The 24,406-nt window shown below is 34.9% G+C and overlaps 2 protein-coding genes across 7 annotated transcripts in view; one reads left to right on the forward strand and one right to left on the reverse strand.

The window, feature by feature from the left end:
- SNAPC3 (small nuclear RNA activating complex polypeptide 3) overlaps positions 1 to 7,403 on the forward strand; it is a 30,172-nt gene extending 22,769 nt beyond the window's left edge. Inside the window, exons 8-11 of one of the 2 annotated variants that reach the window (XM_006764913.2) lie at positions 3,610 to 3,717; positions 4,169 to 4,733; positions 5,564 to 5,752; positions 6,767 to 7,403. In XM_006764913.2, the coding sequence (XP_006764976.1) occupies positions 3,610 to 3,717; positions 4,169 to 4,316 (256 nt within the window). In that variant the 3' untranslated portion in view covers positions 4,317 to 4,733; positions 5,564 to 5,752; positions 6,767 to 7,403. The remainder of the gene's footprint in view (positions 1 to 3,609; positions 3,718 to 4,168; positions 4,734 to 5,563; positions 5,753 to 6,766) is intronic. The other variant, XM_006764914.2, reaches the window with a different exon arrangement.
- Positions 7,289 to 24,406, reverse strand: part of PSIP1 (PC4 and SFRS1 interacting protein 1) — a 39,342-nt gene continuing 22,224 nt past the window's right edge. The window contains exons 6-15 of one of the 5 annotated variants that reach the window (XM_006764915.2): positions 20,697 to 20,793; positions 19,625 to 19,700; positions 16,126 to 16,354; positions 15,342 to 15,460; positions 12,676 to 12,731; positions 11,800 to 11,870; positions 11,489 to 11,590; positions 11,161 to 11,374; positions 9,747 to 9,852; positions 7,289 to 9,029 (exon numbers count right to left, since the gene is read on the reverse strand). In XM_006764915.2, the coding sequence (XP_006764978.1) occupies positions 8,969 to 9,029; positions 9,747 to 9,852; positions 11,161 to 11,374; positions 11,489 to 11,590; positions 11,800 to 11,870; positions 12,676 to 12,731; positions 15,342 to 15,460; positions 16,126 to 16,354; positions 19,625 to 19,700; positions 20,697 to 20,793 (1,131 nt within the window). In that variant the 3' untranslated portion in view covers positions 7,289 to 8,968. Of the gene's footprint in view, positions 9,030 to 9,746; positions 9,853 to 11,160; positions 11,375 to 11,488; positions 11,591 to 11,799; positions 11,871 to 12,675; positions 12,732 to 13,438; positions 14,191 to 15,341; positions 15,461 to 16,125; positions 16,355 to 19,624; positions 19,701 to 20,696; positions 20,794 to 24,406 lie in introns of those variants that run through there. The other 4 variants (XM_006764916.2, XM_015564716.1, XM_015564714.1 and 1 more) reach the window with 4 other exon arrangements.

Consider the following 24,406-nt stretch of genomic DNA (forward strand, 5'->3'; position numbering starts at 1 on the left):
TCCTGCCATCTTGTGGCTGTGGGCACCGCCATCTTGGAAGGTGTGGTAGTCAATTAGCACATTCCTTCCTTATTGGCTGTGGGTGCCACCATCTTTGAGTATGGGGCAGTTAGCATATTCCCTCCTTATTGGCTGTGGGTGCCACCATGTTTGTGATGGTGTGAGGGTCAATTAGCATATTCCCTCTTTATAAGATAGGATGAGAAATTATTAGAGGATTATATTTTTGTAAGTACTTTTATTTTGAATTATTGATTTTTTTACAGGAAGGGAGAGGGATGGAGTTAGAAACACCAATGAGAGAGAGAGATATCAATTAGCTGCCTCCTGCACACCCCCCACTGGGGATGTGCCCGCAACCAAAATACATGCATGCCCTTGACCGGAATCGAGCCTGGGACCCTTCAGTCCACAGGCTGACGCTCTATCCACTGAGCCAAACCAGTCAGGGCTGTAAGTACTTTTTTAAAGTGTCTCCATTTGTATACTAGACAGTGTTACTCAGGTAGTAATCATCCAAATTGTATAGCATACAGGCCATTTGCAAGTTTGCAGCCATATTCCTCGGTTTCTTGTCTTTTTGCCAAAATTTGTAGGCATTAAAGGGGAACTGGAGAAAGGGAAGAATAATTCTGATATTTGATCAATATAAAGTCTTAATGCTTTCATAAAGATTTTAAGTGGGAAGGACTAAAATAGTTTAAAAATGAGGTTTTAAGCTTAGTTATAAATTTTATATAGCTGGTGGCTTTTCTTTTCCTTATTTAGAACATCTCCATTTATGATGAGAACAGTATATAGGAAGAAGCCCTTCCCAATCCCCAGTGGGATTCCCTCTGCGAGAAGTTTTCTTGAGGAGCAATGATATACCAGGAATAGGAACTGATGCATCAGAAACTCCCAGCTTCCTTTTCTTTGGCATCTCTGTTAACAGGCTCCAAACCTCAACCTCTCATTCACTGATTCTCAGGACGCTACCTGAGGAAGTTCTTCACACAAAGACTTCAGACTTGGAAAAGAAAAGCATGGAATGCAAAACAGAATAGATAAGACATAAAATGAACTCTCAGTATGATGGGAAAGGGAACCCCAGAATGATGGCTGGCTGGCAGAGCAGAATAGTTCCCTTCACAGTGGTTCTCAACCTTCCTAATGCCGCGACCCTTTCAGTTCCTCATGTTGTGGTGACCCCCAACCATAAAATTATTTTCATTGCTACTTCATAACTGTAATTTTGCTACTGTTATGAATCGTAATGTAAATATCTGATATGCAGGATGTATTTTCATTGTTCGCGACCCACAGGTTGAGAACCGCTGCTTCAGAGACTGGAGCAGGATGGAGGGCTTGGGAAGTGTGTCCAGAGCTGCTTGACCTCCTGTTGGTGTATACCATATGGAGAATATGTTTACTGCTCTGTCAGAAAGTAGGGAACTGGATTAGTGACAGAACAGTGAAACCTCAGCACATGGAAACATAGAGAATTAGTACCTAGAAAACAAAGTGTTACACAGTAAAAGGAACATATAGTCTGTTATGTAGCTTAGATGGTAGTATTGATGCATCATAATTTAAACATTAAGCATATATTTATCCCATTAAGCATGTATCTAACCCTATTAGAGTAGTTCTGTACAGACATATTAAGTTGCTAAATTAAAAACAATTGTCCCTTGGGTAGAATTTTTGAAGAGCCAGGAGAGCGCATAAACCTCATAGATTTGTATGAATTTTAAAATTATATACATTTATTTCTTGAATAATGTGTCAAATTTTGTTCTTGGTTTCTCTTACTTTCCTTACATTTCTTATAGTGTAGGCATATTGTTGCACACAGTGTCATTCCTTAAATTGAGGGCAATTTGGGGTGTGATTTAGACTGTTACTTTCATCTTGCAGATAGATTTAATCATACCATGCCATTCCATAGTTTATTAGTAAACTGTTTCAAAAAAGTTTATTCATCAATTTCTGATGGTGAAGTTGATATATTGCTACTCTTAAGAAAAAATAAGATTTTATAATGTCAGAGACCAGGAACCATTAGAATACTTCTTGAGCAGCCCCTTCATTTTTCAGATGAAGAACCTGAGGTCCAGCATGGTTAAAGGATTTACCCAAACCCACTCAGCTGATTAGTAGCATAGAGGAGATTAATTTTCACTCACAATATCTTAGAGTCCTGCCAGTTCATATTATACCAGGAATCAGATTTAGATTTTAATAGAGCAGTTTTTGTGAGTGCGTGCCAAAACCAGCAAAATCTCGTACTCAAAATTATTCTGCGTGCCAACCCTAATTTTTTGAGAACATGTTATGCCTTCTTGATATCTCTTAAGGTGTACGTATGTGAAGAACCTTGAAGAAATAATAAAATTCATTCAAGCGACAAAAAACACAGTATATGACAGCTGTGGGCAAACTACGGCCCGCGGGTGCCCTTCTGAAATGAATAAAACAAAAAAAAAGAGACCGTACCCTTTTATGTAATGATGTTTACTTTGAATTTATATTAGTTCACACAAACACTCCATCCATGCTTTTGTTCCGGCCCGTCAGGCTACTCTTATTACGAGACTTAACAAAATTCATCACTGAGAACAAAGATTCACAAGCGTATGTGGATGAAACCAAAACACTGGTCAGATCTAGGAAGGCAGAGAGAGTTAAGGCAGAGGCACAGAAATTGCTCTTCCCCTCTCTCATCAATCCATGTCTATGGTCTTTAAGATAACTTATATGTTATGTAAAATTATTTAAGATGCACCTACACTGAATTTATCTGAAAAATAAAAAAGTCGATATTAAGAAAAACATTGTAAATGGAAGATTATAAGAGAGGGTTTCGCGTGCCAGCAAAAGTTACTGGTGTGCCATGTTTGGCACATGTGCCAGGGGTTGCCCACCCCTGTAATAGAGGGTCTACTAATCAAGAACTCTGTTGTGACACATAACTAGTTAATCTAGGTAAATAGCTAGATAAAATACTCGAATAAGATCAATTAGTTGCTCAAACTATCCTATATAATAAAAGCCTAATGTGCAAATCAACCGAACAGAGGAACAACCAGTCACTATGACGTGCACTGACCACCAGGGGACAGATGCTCAACGCAGGAGCTTCCCCCAGAGGAAGGCAACTGGAGGTGACGGCTGGCAAGTGGATGGTGCTAGACTGGCCAAGGCGGTGCCAGTGGGAGTCCCCCAGTCACCCCGCTGGTTGCCCCATAGATCAGCCCTGATCACCGACCAGGCCTAGGGACCCTACCCGTGTATAAATTTTGTGCACCGGGCCTAAGTTCTAAGTAAAGCAAGGATTCTGTGATGGAATATATTCAAGAAATGCTGTGTATAGCATCTGTCATGGTGCATGTTACCATGAAGGGATTTGGGAAGTTCCATAGAAAGCATTTTTTTGATCCAAAATGCTCTTTTGGAGAAAGTGTTTCACGGAACACAATTTGGTCAAACCTGGTGTGCAAGTCAATGTATATTAAAAATTTTTATGAGCAAAAATTTAAAAAATATACCTACTGTTGTATGATTCTTTGCAAATCACAGAAATTTGTATAATTTAGTAGCTTCATTTATTTTTCTCATGTACAAAAGGCTTGTGCATCGAGACGACTGCTTGGATAGAACACTTTATCCCCTTCTTATCAAGAAGCATTGGCTATGGACCAGAAAATGTTTTGTTTGTAAAATGTACACAGCCAGGTAAGTGGTTATCTGTGTGTTTTTTTCAGAAGTATTGATTTTCAGTTGAGTATTTTTTACTTTGATTTTTTTTTTTTCTGAGTTGAAACTGAGGGCTTATACTTTGGAGTGTAAGTAATATAAAGGGTTTTCCTATTTAGTAGGGAAGTGCTGCAGAACAGTTTAATAGATTACAACCGCATTTTAAAACATCTATAGCAGAAGTCCAGGGATAGGTCAAAATGTTCAGTGTCATCAGGGAACCATGTGGTGTTCCTCCGCTAGTTGCCCTTTTGCCTTGTAGAGTATTGCTGGGTGATCTGTCTGTATATATGTGCAGAAAATCCTATAAAAGATTATAATTATGAATAAGATAGGATAAACTAATAGTGGGAATGTTACATTTACATATTACAAGTCATAATTCACAGCAAGAGAAAGTTGATGATCTTTTTTTTTTTTTAAACTACAGATGGGTGACCAACAATGACAGTTTTGCACCAGATGATCCATGTTTCTTTTGTGATGCTTGCTTCCGAATGCTTCACTATGACTCAGAAGGCAACAAACTGGGGGAATTCCTCGCTTATCCTTATGTTGATCCTGGAACCTTCAATTAACCAATAAAAAGTGTACACTCTAGGAGCATGATCAACCTGACACCATCAGCTAGTTACCCCTACTCCACCCCCAAAATTTGAAATTACAAATTTTCTTATAAAGTAACTTGATTGTATTTAAATGCTTAAAAATATATTTTACTATTTATCACACAATATAGTTCTTACTCAGTTCAGTGCATTTTGCCCATCTTAGGTGTATTTATCTTACAGAAGGAGCACTTTATATATTGAATACAAATCCTTTGCCATCTATGTATTCTGATTTTCTCCCAGTCTGTGGCTTGCATATTCATTGTATCCTCAATGCTTTTTTGCTAATCATTAGCAAAATTCAATTAATGTTACATCAAGTGGTGGAAGTACTTGGAAAATTATTTGAAGAATGTGAACACCATACATCATGAGGCTTCCAAGGTAAAGATTTTTCAAGTATCTAATAAAAATTAGGAAGAATAAAAGTAGATTACTTAATAAATACAATATTAATAGCTATTGTGTAATTTAATCTCACAGAGGACTCTTGTTTTGGTAGAAAGTATGTACAATAAACATTTTATTTTAAAACATATTTATTGATTTCGGTGAGGGAGAGGGAGATAGAAACATCAGTGATGAGAATCATTGATCAGCTGCCTCCTGCACACCCAACATTGCAACCCTGGCATATGCCCTGACCAAGAATCGAAACATGACCTCCTGGTTCATAGATCGACACTCAACCACTGAACCATGCTGGCCAGGCAGTACAGTAAAAACTTTAATAGACTCATTACTCTAAAAAGATCTTGAATATATACTCATGGCTTTACAGAAGTACCATTTATATTAAAGCTTTGTTTTTTGACTTTGTGAATCAAATGGTATGAGTTTAAAGTGTATGTCGATTTAATGTTTTTATGCTTCAAAGATTTCATGTACTATGACTACCTGGACATGGAAAATCAAGATCCTATGGATTGCTAGCTCTGGTTCACTTATTCTTGGGCAATAATACTCAGTATTTGGTATATAAAAAGAAAACACAAGTGTTTTTTCTGCTCAGCTCTTCATTCTTTTGGCTCCCTGACTATGATAATTCTATTTATTCTCTTCTCTCATTCTGGGCCAAACAGCAACTATGATAAATTCCAAGGTTTAGATCATCAAGGAAATTGTAGCTCCTATTTTGAAATGTTTTCTGGAAACCTTTTTTAGTTTTTTGGTAGGAAATTAAAATGTTATTTAAAACTTCACTTTCCTTCTAGGTTATATTTATAAATTCGACTGAATTCCGCACTCCCTGGATGGGTAAGAACAGATATTTACCATAGAAATAAACTGATGAAGCGTCTAAGCCTATGTGTTTTAAAGGTTGGCAGTAAAATATTTTATGGACTTAAATGCAACATCCCCAATTAAGTCTATTGGTGTCAAGACCACAGCACCTGTTTCTGGTACATCTAGCGGTGTATTCACTGATTTCAGTCAGTACACCAGAGAATATAAATAACTAAGCAGTTGGTCCCAATAAGCTATTGCCTAAATTTTTACTTTCATGTTTCCAACGATGCTAAATTGTACTGATTTAAAATTCTGCTGGAAAACCAGATTTACCCAATTCCTCAAAGTTCCACAGGTAAAAACGAATTTATAGTTAAACTGCATTCCTTATAGGTTTTACATTAGTATTTTTTTTTTACTCATTTTCATCACTTCATATTGTCAAAACCAAAATTCCAGAAATTATCATAACAGAAGCATTAATCCATGTCTGGTGCCAATCAGTTTATTTTAGCGTAAAAGAAGATTGTTAGTTAAAATAATACTATTATTGAAATTCTTGTTTTATCATTTACTTAGAATATTATCCTGCTTAAGGTTAATTTTTTCACCAATGTTACAAAGGTTTAGATATCTGCTCTCATTTTATTGTAATTTTTGGTATGTTTTTGGAAAGCATTTTAACAGAGTAAATTAGGCATGATTCAGCACAATCAATTGTTGGTTTTCTAAAAGGCTAATCCAACCAAGTTACTCCCAGAATTTGTCAATGTATTATATATCAGTTAAATAGATCTCTCAGCTTTCACACAGGCATAAAACATACCTTGTGTCAGGGATTTTATAGCTGCAAATTTCAGTATTAAATACAACATGACTAAATTTACTTATTTTATCTAATGAAGAAAACAAATGTCAAAATGTAATGAACTTGAATTAACATCCTCTGTATTTAGAAACAAATTAGATTTTGACATAATGGATATAGTCATGTACAAAATCACTGTCTATAAAAGCAATGCCTATTTCCTTAAACATCTTTTTAAGGGTAATTTGACATCTATTCCGATCACATCACAATGTCTATCATCTCTAAGGTTATAATGCAGCACAAATCTGAACAAATTTCTGCCAATACAATTGGTTCTTTTCTTAAGGTGTAATTATGGATTTGCTATTTCCAATAGATCACCCTTTCTCTGGCCAGTCCAGTGGGACAAAAGTTATTGAAGCCTTCAGAGCCCTGTAGAAGCTTTTGCTCTTGTACAGGCCATCTCATCCTGACCTGGCGTCTTCAACCAGGTAAGTGTGAGAGTCTATTTTATTACCCTACTACTTGAAACCACATGACATAATAACAGTTATAAGGCTGAAGGTATTCCAATCAAGCTGTTTACACAGATAAAGTCTGATTCAGGTTCTCTGATTCAGATGGTACTTCTGAAAGTTTTCCAAAGCATGTGAGAAAACCAACAATTGATTCTGCTGAGTCATGCCTAATTTACTGTTAAAATGCTTTCCAAAAACATACCAAAAATGTGGAGTAGTGGGTGGTGGGGGCAGTCCTAGCTCTCATTTAAATTATCTTTTAAGTGACTTGTCCAGTTGTGGAATTTTGACCAAGTACACAATTTAAATTAAGCAACAAGTTGAACATACTCTTGGTAAGCTATGAAGTCCTGCTGGGTCACAGAAAAAAAAAGGGAGGGTGAACAAAAATAACATTACCTTTATTTTTGACATTTTGAGCTTGTTAGTTTCCCTGTTTCTCCAAACAACATGATATCTATGACAACGTTAACTAAGAAATTACTCCCTTGGAAGCAAATCCAGAATTCCAACACATTTTTGTACATAGCAAAGAAGTAATTTACTAGTACAGTTTAATAAAAAAATTCTTTAATCAAAAGAAGTTTACATGTTGACACTTATGGCTTTACTAGAATAATCTGTCCAAATTTTAATTGTGCTAAGGATCAAACAAATATAATAGCAAAAGTTCCCTCAAAACATACTGAGTCCTAAGCTTCCATTCTAAGACCTCTCAAAATTAAAATTCCAACTACTGAAATAATTTAACTTTTCATCAAGCGATGAAAACAAAATTATCTGAGCAGTCAAAACATACAATGTATGCCACATGCAAACACTTAAGCAGTAAAAGCCTTTTCTCCATAGTCATTGTTTCAAAACAGAAGTATATTTTAGCTACTAAAAACCAACTGACCTCATCAAATAATCTTAGAAGTACTATCTGTTAAAAGTTAGCTTTAAGTCTTTTGGGTTACTTGGTTCACCCTGATTTATTCCATATAAGTGAATGTTCAGAATATTAAAAAAAAGCTAAATGCCACTCCTTTGTTTACTGCCTCAAAGCAACGAATATTTCCATTTTTGCAGTCCTGTCACATGTATGATCTGGAAATAAAATTCCTTTTGATATGGCCATTTTCAAATAGGTTAATTTCCTTATATATTATTTACTGTATAAGCATCATGGGTTGTTTTCCAATTAAAAAAATACTCCTCAGTGACTTTAATGGGTGGCTTTTTAAAAAAATTCAGAAATGTCTCAAAAATAAACTTATTTAGTTTTCAGTTTCAGCTGTACAGTACATGTAAAGGATCTTATTAGATGGCTGAACCCTAGAGCCAGATTCTTTCCTGTATACAGCCATTCTGCTCTCTGCAGGAAAGTCACGTGACTGTTAAATTCCCAGCCACAAAATTAAATTAGCTTCTAAAGTTAACATTGAGTTTTGTACCTTGTGGAATTGTTAGTTCAATGTCAGTTGGATATCTAGTTGTCATACAAAAAGGCATACAGACCACACATTGTTACAAAGCAGCAGATAATATCACACAATGTAGACTGAGATTAATTTTAGATAGCAGGGAGTAATTATATAGAACTAATATTTTATCTACCATAAAAATGTGTAACCTACAAAAACCACAAACAGTGAAAAGACAGTCTGTAAATCCAAGTTTGTAAAAACTATGCACAAAACCCACAGTATTGGGGAAAAGAGGAAATTTTATACAAGTAGCAGTTTTAAAAATGTAACTTTTTTCTACTATCAATTACACATTAACATACATACACTAATTAAAAATATGCTACAACCAATGTCTTGAAAAGCAGCTCAACATTTCCTAAATGACTTTTCCCTCACATTTACTGTATAATGGAGCTGTTAATACTGCACAAGTACAATTAAGCAATGTTTAATTACTTTTAAACAAAGATAAAGGCATTTCCTCCCTAAAACAAGTTTAAACATCAAAACCTATGTTTATAAAAATTTAAAACTTTCAGCAGTCTAAATATTTCTAATGAAAACCATTACAAACTTCTCAAATGTTCTTTATATTCCAGGTATGTCAACCTAGTTATCTAGCGCAGAATCCTTCAGAGATATTTCAGTCTCTCTCTCTTCACTGGATGGCCTAAAGAAAAGTGGGGGGAAAAAGGTGTGACAACTGGGATTAGGGGATTTTTTTTTAAAATCACCAAAGATTCAGAGTTACTATTTTTGGTTGAAACTTTTCTTCTACCATGTTCTATCTTCCCAATAATATGCAGATCAAGCACTGTATCTCAGGGAAGCATCAGGCCCTTTCTATCATTTCCGCTTTAAAATGAAAATGTTATATGCCTGTGATACCAACATACTACCATCTTTATTGAAAAGACGGGATGTTACACACAGACAGGATTTCCCTGAATTTCAGAATTAGAAGGGATGCTTGATTCCTAGTCTTACTATACTGTGGAACAAACGAAGAACTTTGTAACCATGGTTCCATACCTAGAGTGGGTATCATAATACAAAATATCCTGAGATTCTAGATCTAATTTTTTATTATCCTGTCACAATTCAAGAAAGTATGAACATAAGTCATTATTAAAGGTATATTTAGTTAACTTAGTCCAAGAAAGAAGTTATTTTTTAAAGACTGGATTCCTGCCTAGCTATTCCCTTGAATACAATGGCAAATTAGTGGGAAATAAAGTTTTTTATGATTTTGCCTTTTTGATTTGCATCTTGTTTACTGAATACAGGAACTGAATGATCAAAATATAATCCCTTCTACAACCAGCCTTGGAACAATGATGTGATTTAAAAAGCAAACACATTACAACCCATTAAAACATGTCCTCACTTTTTCTTACTGCTGGTCTCATCTCTGCTTTCTTCATTGCTATCTCCATTATGTTGTGGTTGATTACTGTCTTGAGCATCAGATCCTCCATTTAGAGTCTTTGAACCTTTAGAAGGAGTCCAATAAAAAAAACTGTTAGAGCTTCTAATACTTTAGATATCCTCTAAAGATCAAAGTCAAAAATAAAACATGGCCCTGAAATTTCTAATACTTAATCTGTTTTATTTGTGATCCTTAGGGTAGAGCTGAGGCACACAGTAAGAAGCAGGGTTGCTGCACATATTCACAGGAACAGGAGGTTATCAGCAAGAGGGTAGTACAGCTCTTTGGAGCATTATGATTCAATATATTTCTCAGGGAAAAAAAAATCTCATATGTCATTACTGATATTTCAGAACAAAAAATGTCAAAAATAGTACTACCATGATTTTGTGCCCTATTACTAAGTAAACAATAAGGCCTTCCATGTAAACTTAACTAAGAACACCTATATAGATTCCCTAATAAATGAGCACAACATCCTTCTGAATGTTGGTTTCTACATAACACAACATTTCGGGTACTGATTCTGTTTTAACCCCTTCCCCGGCAGAAACGTGTATACTCGTTTTCACAAAATGTTCTTTTTCAGTCGTCGACGAGTATACTAAGAAAATATGGTAAAAAAATATGGTTTATAGGAAGACGAGTTACAAACTGTTTTCATAACCAGCATCAAAAATACTATATAGAACCAAAATAAAAAAATTAGTCTGAAAAAGAAACGTTTTTAACAAAAAAATTGTTGGGGAAGGGGTTAAGAGTCTATCACAGATAACATCCTAAAATACTTAGGTTCAAATGGCATTATCCAGAATTTGCTTTGATACAATCTTCAGGGGTGTCACAGAAAAACGTGATGGGGCTATACGATAGCAATGGTCACTTGTATAACTGCTCAAGTTGGTGATAGAGGGACATAGAAAGTTCATTTCTCTTTTGTGTAGGTAAGAAATTTTTCCTAATTTCAATTAAGGAAATAACTACTAATAGTGTTGATCTTTGAACAACATGGGGTCGAACTGCAGTATTTCAATGAATACTGTAAATATATTTTCTCTTTATGTTTTCATAACTTTCTTTTCTCAAGCTTACTTTAAGAATATAGTATATAATACAGACACAAATTATGTGTTGACTGTTGCCATTAAGGCTTCCAGTCAACTGTATGCTATTAGTAGTTAAGTTTTGGGGGGAGTCAAAATTTCTATGTGGATTTTTTACTGCAAAGGGGGTTGGCACCCCTCATGCCCACATTGTTCTGCTATATGCAGAAGAGACCTTTTTGTAATTTAATGTAGATAAGGTATTAATGAGAGATATCAAAGCCATTTTCTTAAAAGCAGTCCCAACAAAGAATTTACCACACACATACCTGTTTGTTCCTTTTCTAGCTTTTTGTTTGGCCCTTTCTTCCCTTGATCTTTGGTTTTATTTGCTTCTTCATGCTGTCTTTGTTCGGCAAGAGATTTATTCAGTACCTGTGTGATTACTGAATCTCCTTCACCAACCAAAAACATGTTCTTAAACTTGTTATACAACATGGTAGATTTTTCCATGATAACCTGACTCACTTTGAATCGTCGTATCTAAGAAAACAAAATACATTCATAATTATTTTCCCAATTGATTTTTAAATGTTACTTTTTAATGAAGTTGGTTTTGAAGAAATTTAAAAATCAGCATGACTTAAGATCACTTACTTTTTTCAATGTTGTAATCATCTCGGTGTGTTTCTGAGCTTGTTGCATTGTGACCTGAAGTGAAGCTAGTTCATCCAAGGCCTCAATACATCTCTCCACATCCTTTATAAAATAGTAATTTTATAACTGTTAATTACCACAACCTTTATGACCTATTTTTAAATATTACTTTTAAAATTTCAAATAACAAGGCAGTATAAAATAACCAGTGATAGTCCCTTTTACCTTAAATTTATCCATATTTATAAAACCATGTGAGAAAATGAAGCTATAAAAGCAGCACTGTATTTTTAAATGAGGTAAACACTTACAAGATTATCAATTTTGAGTGAATTTTTTATTTCAGCATGTATCCTTTGAAGTCGAGAATCCATTGATGTTTCTATAAATTAAAATGTGAAACAGTAAATAGTTTTTCCAAAACCAGTTTTTCTGTATAACATAAGCAAAGTATAATGGAAAGATCTGGTGAACTTTTTAAATGTTCTTTATCTTCCTGCATCACTAAGAAGTTATCTGTCATTCTTAGTATTTGGTTTAGAAAAGCAACATTCATTATATAAGAGAAAACTCGCCATCTAGCTTCATATTTGTAAAATAAACAGTCCGTACCCAATGGAGTCTTAATTTTTAAACATCTGCTTCATCTTACACGTTTAAGGAAAAACACAATTTCTATCTGAAACCATATTTGTCAAAAAATGGGAAAAGACCTAGCTTTTGACAATGTTACAAAAATTTGACTTATCAAATAATGAGCATTAAAATAAATAACTCTTGCCCTAACTGGTTTGGCTCAGTGGATAGAGCGTCAGCCTGCGGACTCAAGGGTCCCAGGTTCGATTCTGGTCAAGGGCATGTACCTTGGTTGCGGGCACATCCCCAGTGGGGAGTGTGCAGGAGGCAACTGATTGATGTTTCGAACTCTCTATCCCTCTCCCTTCCTCTCTGTAAAAAATCAGTAAAATATATTTTTTTAGAAAATAAAAAAATAAATGACTCCTTAGCAAGTTCACCTGATTATATACTTACAATACAAGGCAATGTATATAGACTCCATTAGGGACTTAAAATTTATTTGTAGGATTTAAGAACATGAAATGACATATTTCAAAACCTACACATAAAGTTTTATGATTTCCTTTCTCTGTATAACTTAAATCATCTTAGAAAATGAAATAACTAACCTCGCTTCTTCTCCACTTTCTTAACTTCTGGCTTCTTTCCTTCATCTTTATTCTGCCTATCAAATGTTAACACAGATATTTGAAAACTTTGGAACTTTGTGATAGATTATCATATATTCACAATCCCTTATGTAAAGTTAAAATTTTTTTCTTTAAAATAGTAAGTCAATAGCCTAAATCACAGAGTTCTAACTCTTAGAACTCTGCAATGCCATAGCATTAATTGCTATAAATATAAGCAAACTTGTAAAAACATGCTAAGATAATCTAATGGTCTATTGTTTCATTGGCATCACAAATAAAATTTTAATAGTCGCCATGGTAAAATTTTTTTTCAACAGTAAATTGTGTATTGTTGCAAGACCAGTATCATCAGGGCCAATTGACAGGTCATAGTGAGAAGAGAATGCTTACAATTGTTTCATAAATTCCACATCACACTTACTTTAAAAAGTAACATATTATAAAAGACTGATTTAATTATTCCCAGATCTCCGAAGGTTAATTTCAGGAGTTTGAAGTTCATTTCCACATTAAATAGGTGTTTAAAAGACAATACTGTTTTATAAAAATGTTTTTGCCAACATGTCAAGCTTAGATGATATTTACTAACATTTACATACCATTTCACAAATGAAAAGGTACTGTGCTACTGTAAATAACCATTTAAAATGAATTATTAATTTCTAGTACCTTGATTTGGAGTTTGAGCCTTATAAACATTCAAATAGACAAGAACAAAAAATATCTAAAAATCAGGGTGTTTTTTTTAAAAAAAACTTTATTTTAAAATTTTGGTTACAGTTTCATTTTTGTTCTTAACAAGGCTATGTTTAATCTCTCAGGATTAAAAAACAATTAAGATTCTAAAGAATTAAACAACAAAGGAATGTCAAGGGAAGGGCACAACTGCCCCCATTATCCGGGGTATGATAGCTATTCCAGTTTAACACCTAACTTCAAAACAAAATTAAAGTTTATATTTTCTAAATGAAATAATGTACAACCACCATCTTTTCAGCTTATTCTAATTTTCATACACAAAGCTTCATTTTAAGCTTGGAAAAAACTTTTTGCCGACCTTAGTATGTAGTGTGTACCTTACAGAAAATTTAACAATCGTAATACAGTATTAATGCCATTAATGAAGTCCTCAATTTAGTATCTGGAACATTCTTCCATCAAAGGGGGGGAAGGGGAAATTCAGTCCAATGAGTCTGTCTCAAGATCTTCATCTCTTGTTTGCTCCACTTGTATTTTCTTTTCAGTAACTGGATTAATGCTTTGAGCCCAAAATGAGATATATTTTTTTATTACTGTAGATTACATGTTGTTTGGCTGGGAATACAATACAATAAACTTTATTTTGCATAATGCATTTCACACAAGCTGCATCTGAAATGCTTTACAGAGCAAAACTGTCCAAGTACAAAGTTTTGTAATAACAGGAGAAGGAAAGAAAACACAAATATTAGAATTTGAGAAAGTTACATTCGGAGGACATTCAAAAAGAAACTGAAACACAAAGATAACGTTGGATTATTAAGGAAGGATTGGGCTAGATTTTTTACTAAGCAATAGCTAATTTTATATCTTAATTTGGAGAGCACAATAAAGTTAAAAACAAACAATGCAACAACTTTTCAGTGAAAGGATTGAAAAGGACAGGAAGAAAAAATAACTAATCGTCACAGAAATGGGCAAAGTCTAGTCTCACAGATAAAAGGGAGTAACATGTCTGAGCTTTAGATAAGTTTTTATTACTCCCTCAAGGAGCTGAAACCACTTATATATCCTCCAAACTAAGAAAGCAGATGGTCAAATGCTGCACTTGTAAAGAAAGGCTTTTGGTTTACAAATATATGAAGAAAAAGCACAAATTTAAGAATACTCTAAAGAATTACTGCTTATCATTAAGTCTCTTAGTGATGTAAAGCATGTTTTTAAAATCACCTCACTATTTAGTCAGAATAATGCCAGAGAAATATTTTTCAGAGAAAGAACTCAGAAATGACAGTCTAAAGACTGTCATTTGTCTAGGAAAACAAATGTAACACATGAAGCCTAATTATCATTGCCATTGCTGTTTTCCTTCCAATCAAATTATTTTGTAGAATAAAATTAAAGGGGAAAATTCCCTATGTTAAGTATATATTCAAGTATGAGAACTTTAAGAAAAATCAGCTTTGAACTTGATTTATATTATAACATCTAATGCAAACCCTGTCAGCCTTTAGATTTACTGTTACTGGCTTTTGGGTTTCCAACTGTGCTTCTGTTATTTTTGCTGGTCTTTTTTTGAGGGTGGCCTGCTGGTGGTATGACAATAAGGATATTTCTTTCATTCCACTCTGTTTGTATTTAACGTTATACAAATAAATAGTAGAGGATGAAGACACTTTCTACAGAGCCACTAACAGTAAAATCTTATCTGCACTTTTTTTAAATTAAAAATACAGGTGATTACCCTCAGTAAATTTCATCCTCTTACTTAGAAAAGGGAGCCTAAGCATAATTACCATCATATACTAAAGATTTTTTTCATATCACATGGGTAAAGTCACTTTAAAAAGGCTTCTTAAGGTCTGGAAAATGAGATCCCATTGTTTAAAAATGTCATGCTAGCTTTAGAAAGAAGTCAAAATTTAGAATAAGAAAATACTTACTGCTCAGTTTCCATTTGTTCCTCTTGCTTGCGTTTTCTATCTGCTGCTTCTTTCTCATGTTGGCCTTTCAGCATATTCCTCCTATGAGCGGTCTGAAAGTTTCTTCCACCTTTTCTCTTCTGTTTTGAGAATTAGGATGGATTTAGCTCATCTCAGAATTATACATGATTTTGTCAACTTTAACACTTGATGATTTTGGGAACTAAAATTTATTTTCTGCACTGCTATAGGAGTGATGGATGATCTTTGCTTAAAATGAAGTTTGTCAGTACCTTACTGGTTTAGTGACAACTGCATTGCTCAATCTATCCAATTCGAAATTTTGGGCTTCTAAAGTGTTAATCATATAAAAATAAATAAAGGACCTATACAACCTGGGTCTTCAGATCTCTAAGGGTATACAAAGAAAAGGACACATAGCTTAAACAAAATTCCTAAGCCAATAGGCACTCAAATAAAGAGAGTAGGCCTAAAGAGTAGTAAGAATTTCACTGAAAACTAGATCCTATTAACCAATGTCACCCCCCTAAATTTAATTTTTAAAAAGTTTATAACACTTAATATCATATAATTTTGAAGAGGTAAGATAAATTTAGAATGCACAGTAAATTAACGTTTAAAATATGCTTTTAAACATAGCTAACTCAAGTTTATTCAGAAAGATAAAGAAATTCAGTTTAACTTTTAATCACATTTATAGACTTTCTCAAAGATACTGAGGTTCAATAAGAACTACATATCAAACTAAAAACAAATATTTTATTTGATAGTTAAAACATCCTACCTTTTCACCTTCTTGATCATCTCCTTCCTCTTCAGAATCAGAGGTTGACGTAACCCCCGTTTTAGCTAAGTTTTTCCTTTTAGATTCAAGTTCCTTCTTCCCCTCCTTTTTGTCTGGCTCTTTTCTTGGCTTATCTTCTTCCTTCTGGCCCTCTTCATCCTTTTTAAGCTGCTTTTTAGATTGTTTTTCCTCTTGCCCCTTTTTCTTACTTTTGTCTTCTTCAGTTACCCTATTTAAGAGAATGCAACAATGGAAAATAAACTTTTATGTATAATTAATACTTATCATTCAACTAAACTCTCTTAGTCAGCCGAATAAGTGTTTTTAGAAGACAATAAGCTATAATTTATTTGTATTTAAAATATTTTTAAGTAAACCATAACTGAAAGTCCATCACCCAGTCACAAAAGGAAAAGAACATCCTTTTAATATAAATTACAAGATTCAAAAACTATAGTGGCATTAGGCTAACAGGGAAGTGATTCTCCACCCCCCCCTTTTTTTTTTTTTACAAATTTTGTATAATGGGACTCATTCACTGGAAAAAAAAATAATACCAAGTATTATCTTACTTGCCAAGTTGCCATTTTCTTGACTCTGTGGATATAGTAATGTGTAAGATGGGAGAGTCCCTGAACGTTTTGAACTTATATTCTACATATTCATAAGAAATTAGTTTAAAAAGTAGAAACAGCCGAAACTGGTTTGGCTCAGTGGATATAAATATAGCAAGATACTGCTATTTTGCAGTTGTCCATCACCTCAGCAAAAAGCTGTTAGTATGCCGAGACCGGTTTGGCTCAGTGGATAGAGCGTCGGCCTGCGGACTGACAGGTCCCAGGTTCGATTCCGGTCAAGGGCATGTACCTGGGTTGCGGGCACATCCCCAGTGGGAGATGTGCAGGAGGCAGCTGATCGATGTTTCTCTCTCATCGATGTTTCTAACTCTCTGTCTCTCTCCCTTCCTCTCTGTGAAAAATCAATAAAATATATTAAAAAAAAAAAGCTGTTAGTACAAAGAAATTGATACCAGCAACCCAAACATAAAATATGTGACCTATCTGGCTTTGAGGATGGAAAACTAAACTCTAATATATTATTATACAATGGGTAAAACTGTCACATGTGAAAACTCACAAGAAAATACATTCAGTGAACTTGTGACTTTCAGTAATGAAGAGGTTTCAAGATAGAATGCTGGGATCTCGAGTTGGCTGTTACCAAGATAAATAGGGTACTTTAAGAAAGAAATGAGTTCAAAAAAATAATACGAAAACAAAAAGAACAAAAAAATTCCATGCATTTTAGGTTGAAAGTTGCCTCCATCCTGTAAAATATTTTCAAATTCAGAGACTGGGTTCAAAGATCCAATCAAGGGTAAGCTGCCAGCCTTTCCTTAATAATTCAAATTTGGTACCGTGATCCTTCAGATGGACAAATAGTTCTAGGGTAAAGAGACCAAGAGGTGTGTTTTCAGGAAAACCAACTCAAAGTGCCTGTAATTAAGTATAAAAGATAAGCATGCTTGGCCAGTGTGGTGGTTGAGTGCCAACCCATGAAACAGGAGGTTACTGGTTGAGTCCCTGTTGGGGAATATGCCTGGGTTGTAGGCTCGATCCCCAGTGGGGGGCATGAAGGAGGCAGTCGATCTATGTTTCTCTCTCATCAATGTTTCTATTTCTCTATCCTCTTTTCCTCTCTGGAAATCATTAAAAACTTTTTTTTTTTAAAGATAAGCATGTCTGGGAACCTTTTTTAAAAAAAATCTTTATTGTTGAAAGTGTTACATATGTCCCCTTTTTCCCCACTGACCCCTCTAGCCCACACCTGCCCCCTGCCTTCACCACCGTACTGTGTCCAAGGACATTATGCATATACTAGAGGCCCGACGCATGAAATTCGTACAAGGGTGAGCCTTCCTTCTCCCGGCTGCCGGCACCAGCTTCCCTCTGGCACCCAGGACCCTGGCTTCCTTCTGGCCGCTTTTAGTCCAGAAGGATGTCCAGTCTAATTAGCATATTATGCTTTTATTATTATAGATGCGTACAAGTTCTTTGGTTGATCTCTTCCCACCTACCCCCACCTTCCCTCTGAGATTGGACAGTGAGACCACACTGCACACAAAGCTGACTAGAATGCAACACATACACACTAACAATACAGTATTATTACCAAAACTAACACCAGCCTACATCAAAAGTAATGGAGATCTAAAAAGGAACCTTGAGCCCCTAACTTCTCATAGTCGGAAAGCAGACTAAGAACTACTCAACTGGTAAGGAGGATAACATTCGCCAATGAACTTTTCACATGCAACTCAGCATGATAATGACAAGCACAGAACTCTCAGAGGAATCAGCCAAAAGCCATGCAGAGAAACTGGCTAGGAAGATACTCTCAGGGGAACCTGGTGTCTAATCAAAGGAGACCTCCCAGTATGTTCCCAGCATAATTTCAGATTTCCTATTAACAATGCTGTGCACCTCTTAAACCTCTCCTTTCCAAATGGGAACATTTATTTTGGTTTCCTGTCGCAGATCAACATGGGTGCCTAAAGGGGAGCGGAGAACAGTAACTTGTGTTTTCAGTTCCTACGTATCCAGAGCACAGCCTTATGTTGATCATGAAAAGCTGGATTTTGTGTCTGGTTCATGATTCATCTAAAGATCAGGATCAATGAGATTTATGTGGTATTTTTTTTTTTTTTGCTTTCCAATCTGCCAACATTTTTATTTTTTTATTTTCTTTTTATTGCTTAAAGTATTACAAAAAGTATACTGGGGTTGAGCCCACAACCTATTCAAGTGCCCTTGGCTGTAATCGAACTCGGGACCCTTCAGTCCAAAAGCCGATGCTCTATCCACTAAGCCAAACAAGCTAGGCTATGTGGTATGTTTTAAAACAAAACCAAACTCACCTGCATATGTACTTAACTTAATTTCACTACAGTAGTTAATATGTTGTAATTCTATGCCACTTAGGAAGGGAGAGGGACAGGGACAGGAAGTGGGAGAGGGAGAGGGAAACATCAATGATGAGACAATTATTGATCGGCTGCCTCCTGCATGCCCCAGACTGGGTATAGAGCCCACAACCTAGGCATGTGCCCTGACTGGGAATTGGACCGTGACCTCCTGGTTTATGGGTCAACGCTCAACCACTGAGCCACATCGGCTGGGCTAAGTAGTAGTACTTTTAAGTAAGCTATTCTGGAAGAGATAAAAAAAGATTTGTGGAAATTGCTTCAAGAACACTTTGCCTAAAATTTCCTTAAACATACTATCTGCCCAAATTCCCTATTACAGATTTACCCTGCATTTTCTATTATACCAATTTTTAATGTTTATGTAATAAAAAACTAGAAGTTTTCCTCATAATTTTTAGAAAAATAGAATAACAAATATCCTATACAATAAAACTAGTAAAAAGGCAAAGAGATTTATGCTATTTAAAGTCAAATGTCTAACATTGCATAACTATACATTAAAAATGAACTTACATGTCACTCTCTGAAGGACAGGTCTGTTTTACCATTTTGGGTCTGCCTCTTGGTTTTGGGATCTTGACTTCTGTAGCTAACATTCACAGAAAAAAAAAAATCTGTAACTACCAGCTTTCCCTTCAAATGTAAATCTCACATATAAAGATTACAAATGATATACTGGGGTGGGCAAAAATAGATTTATTGATGGGAATAAAGAACTCTGTGCTTGAGGATAGCAGGTAGACTTCAAGAATAATGAAGGCTGGCAATCTGAGCACTTATGGATTGTATCGAAGTGCACTGTGACATTCTTTTGAGTTAATAAAGTTATTATAATCATAACCATACAAACAACTATAAACCTACTTTTGCTCATCCCTGTTAGAGGAGTATTACTTAGTGGTTTATTAGAGATACTATTATTTTAAGTTTTAAAGATAATATCCTTCCAACGAATCAAAGGAGCAACAGCTGAAAATTTGAATAGATTAACAAAGTAATTTTAAATCTGTCCTTAGTATGGCTGAGAGGGCTTAAAAGAACATCCTTCACTGTTGTTTTAACAAAGTACGACAAAACTATGAGTTGAACTTATATCCAATATTCATATACATATTACAATATTGTGTCTATATGTATATTCACAACTGAAAATTTGTAATCTGATTTCAGTGCTGATGATAGCTGCATACTGTAAAGCAATAATGCAATAATTAAAAATATTGATAACTTTGTTCAAATGCTGTTTCTCTTGCTTTCATTATGACTCCATTTGGAAAGCTTATGCTCTCTAAAGAAAGAGGTAAAATAAACCCATTGTTCATATAATTTAAACCTCACCACTGCCTCATTTGCCACTTTTAGGGGAAGATACAACAGGGATAAAACAGAAAATGACAAGTCCCAAGCAATTATTTCAAATTTAAATATTTCATTACACAGAGCAGAAAAAAGTTGTTCTCCTTTAAAACTTGTACATTATACATAGCTAGTTGCCTATCCAACTATTCCAAAGTATCTGAGGCACAACACTTAAAATATCTGTAACATTAACCATAAGCCAGAGTTTTAAACATTATAATCCTACCTGCAGGTCGTCCTCTTTTAGGACTCACTTTTAGATTAGCGGAGGCTGTTGCTGTTGTCACTACTCCTGCCTCCTCGGTTTCTACTTGCTTTTCTGCCTGAATCACAAAGATTTAATTAACTTATTTAGCAAATAGTAGGCATTCCAGTTTTAGTCAATGGCCAAAATAAGCCACTCTAAGATAACAAATTCAAGTATAAGCATTACTTCCATATGCTATTTTTCAACAGTTGTCTCATCAAGTGAGATCTTCAACTTAGCTTATAATTCTAGTGAACAATTTTAAGAAACAAAAACTTCACTCTTTAGATATTATTAACCTAAAAAAGTCATTTGGAAATATAAAGGTAATACTCTCAAAGCAAAATAGTAACCAAAGTATAATGTAATTACACTGTAACAACCCATACATTCTTTATAAATGTACTTTAGATATCTAAAAATGCTAACACTTTACACTTAACATAGAACTCAAGTTAATATTCTAATATTAGAAAATGCAAGAAATTAAGTGCTGATTATTTTTTAAACTGTTAATATGTACACATTTTATTTTTGAATGGACTAAGATCTGTTATTGGTGTTTTTTTTTTAATCTTCACTTGAGGTCATTCTTAGAAGGAAGGGGGAGAGGAGAGAGAGAGAGAGAGAGAGAGAGAGAGAGAGAGAGACAGACAGATAGACGGACACAGAGACATCCACCCTCCTTATGCGCCCCAACCAGGAATCAGGCCTGCAACCCAGATGTGTGACATGAATCGGCAATCCCTTGTGCATATGATGATGCTCAGCCAACTGAGCCACTCCAGCTGGGCTGAAAATTGTTACTCTTATTTTCCATTCAGGGGGATTTACTACAGTGTAGGAAATAAATCCCAATGGCACTTTGAAAACTATAATGCCCCCAGAGACAATAGCCACAAATGAGAGTCAATTTAATTGATTCAAGTATTATAGTAGAACAAAGGTTAGGAACCACTAATTAGAAAGGAAATAGAATCTTGATCATAATGGAAAAGGGAAGAAACAGTAAAGAGAACCAAGAAGAATGGGAGGACCACTATGAACTGCTGCCCCACCTCCAATTATTTAGAATTCAACAGTAACTAGATCAACAAAAATTAAGGCAATAACGCAAAACCAAGCACAATCCAATGTTGATAAAAAATTAAAAATCTTTAACCAACAATCTGATTTGCAAACTTTTATGAGATAGTGCCCAATACTGGTAAGAATATGGAAAATCATCCTATATAATAAAAGGCTAATGTGCAAATTGTCCCCTCGACCGGGAGTTCAACCAACTGTTCACGGCCCCTCCCCCCAGCTGCTCCCACCCCTGATCGGCTCCCCCATCCCGGGCTTCTAGTTCACATATTACTGATGATCAATAAACTGGTAACACCTTTCTGAAATAGTATCTTTATGAATGAACAATGGCAATAAAGAATATGCAAATCGGACTCAGCAATCCCACTTCTAAGAGTTTATTCATTTCCTTTTTGTTAGTTTTTTTAAACATAACTTTTGCCTTTATAATAGGAATGTAATAATGCATATAATAAGTATTAAAAGTCAATAAACTCATCTAATATAACTCCTGAATTGTTCTTCAAGAAAACTGTTCCTAAACATTACCTCAGGTTGTTTTCTATAATTTTAAGCATTTACAAACCACCTACCCCTACCCCAGGGAGTCAGGCAGCTGTGTTTTTACCAAGTTCCTCAGATATCAAAGATTGAGATCTCAGAACTATAAGAGCCATTTTTCTATTGAGGCATTAAGAGGGCAAAAGTTCTCTAAAATTCAGTTCAAACTTTTGAGTCTTCAGTTCAAAATAAAACCTCTTATAGTCAATCAATGATTCTCTCTCATCATTGATCTCTCTCCCCTTCTCCCTTCCTCTCTGAAATCAATAAAAATATATTTAAAAATAAAGCCTCTTCATTTACAATTTCTTCTTTTGCAAATAAATCAAGATATTAAGACTTTATAGGTAGAATGGATCTTTTGAGGAGATTCTAATAAGAGGTAATAAGTTCATTAGTAATTAATACCATAAATAAAAATAACCCTAATCCTAAGCAGAAAATCAGCTCTACCATGAATATGCTTTTTAACTTATGGCAAAATCATTCAAGTAAAATCCATTCCTCATGAAAATAAAAGCAAATTAAGAAATATTTCATCCACAGAAAAGACTATTATATTATTCCACATATACATATGTTTAAATTTTAAATGCTAATATTCTGACTAAATTAGTTTCTTCTGTATTTTACCTGATCTCACTGAAACCTCCATTCATTACTCCACTTTCTACCTCTACTCCCTTTATGATCTCACCCCCCTCAAACACACTCACCTTATGAAATTACAGTGTTTCTATTCATTCTCAAGCCCTCTGCATAGTTGTTTTGCTGCACCTGTCCCACGTATCTCCAACAGAGGATTACTATAAAATTCTACTTTCCCTGCTCTATTATTCCCTGCTGCTGAGCCCTCCTGAAAAAAATTATACAAATATGCATTCATTTTATACCATCTCAGTTGGGATCTCAAAGCCACCCATTAATCCTTTACCCTGTCTTTTGTAGTACCCTTTTCTCCCCTCACTAGCATAAACTTGCAATTCTTTCTTCTCCCCTTATACCATACAAGCAGCCTTGCTTTGAATTGAGTGCATGAGAAGGGAGAGACTGAGGCCAGCAGGAAGGAATTTCCTTAATTTCCAATTCCCTGTAAAAATTTTAATAGCCCACTCCACCCTTCCCTTCAACGTTAGAACGGATGAAATGTCCATCAACTCCTTCTTCCTGGCAAGTCTATTCTTTGTAATGTGCCCTCCCTTCTCACACATCCAGCATGTCCTGACATACAATAATTCATCTTTCCACATGTTGGATCTTAGTCCTACTTTTGCAAAGAAGCATTAATTCCTCTACTGTATTTTTCCACTTTAAACACTCTCCCTTAACCATGCAAATCCCTGTTGCTGCCTTCTTTCTCCTTTCCTTCAAAGATTTCAGAAACACAGTGTAATTTTAACATTAAATATTTTATTCACCAGCACTCTAATTTACTGTTTAACGTTAAAGCATCCTGCTATATATCTTCCTGGAACCCCTCCACACCAGGGCACTACTGACCACTCCCTCATTCTTAAAATTCTGTTCTCCCTTTTGATATGCTTCTCCTAGCTTTCCTCCTGGCAGTTCATTCTCAGCAGGCATTATAAAAAGCAAACTTTCATCTCCATTATATTCCCTCAGGATTCTCATTTCTGCATTTTTCCCAGTAAACTTTCTACCTCGACTACTTCAGCTATATTCTATCTTTATATCAGTGATGGCATCTTTAACTTTTACCTTTTCCCCCTTTGGTGTCAAAATAATATATACAGGGTGTCCCCCCCCCAAATGTATACACACACTTTGAATAATTATAAAGGTAGTGTTTATTAAAATACATTTCATTTTCAAAATTGAGCTATCAGCTGTTAAAGTGTGTATACATTTTTTGGGACATCCTATATATATATCCTTAGTCTTATTTCCACAAGTGTTTCACTTCCTCCTCCCCATGCCTCTGCTCCCAAATCAACATCTCTTGTATTCTCAGAATCGAATCTAGTCATACAGGCCAAAAGACCTTAGAGCAGTGGTTCTCAACCTTCCTAATGCCGCGACCCTTTAATACAGTTCCTCAT

This window comes from Myotis davidii, unplaced genomic scaffold, assembly GCF_000327345.1.
Source record: "Myotis davidii unplaced genomic scaffold, ASM32734v1 scaffold197, whole genome shotgun sequence".
Classification (NCBI taxonomy): domain Eukaryota; kingdom Metazoa; phylum Chordata; class Mammalia; order Chiroptera; family Vespertilionidae; genus Myotis; species Myotis davidii.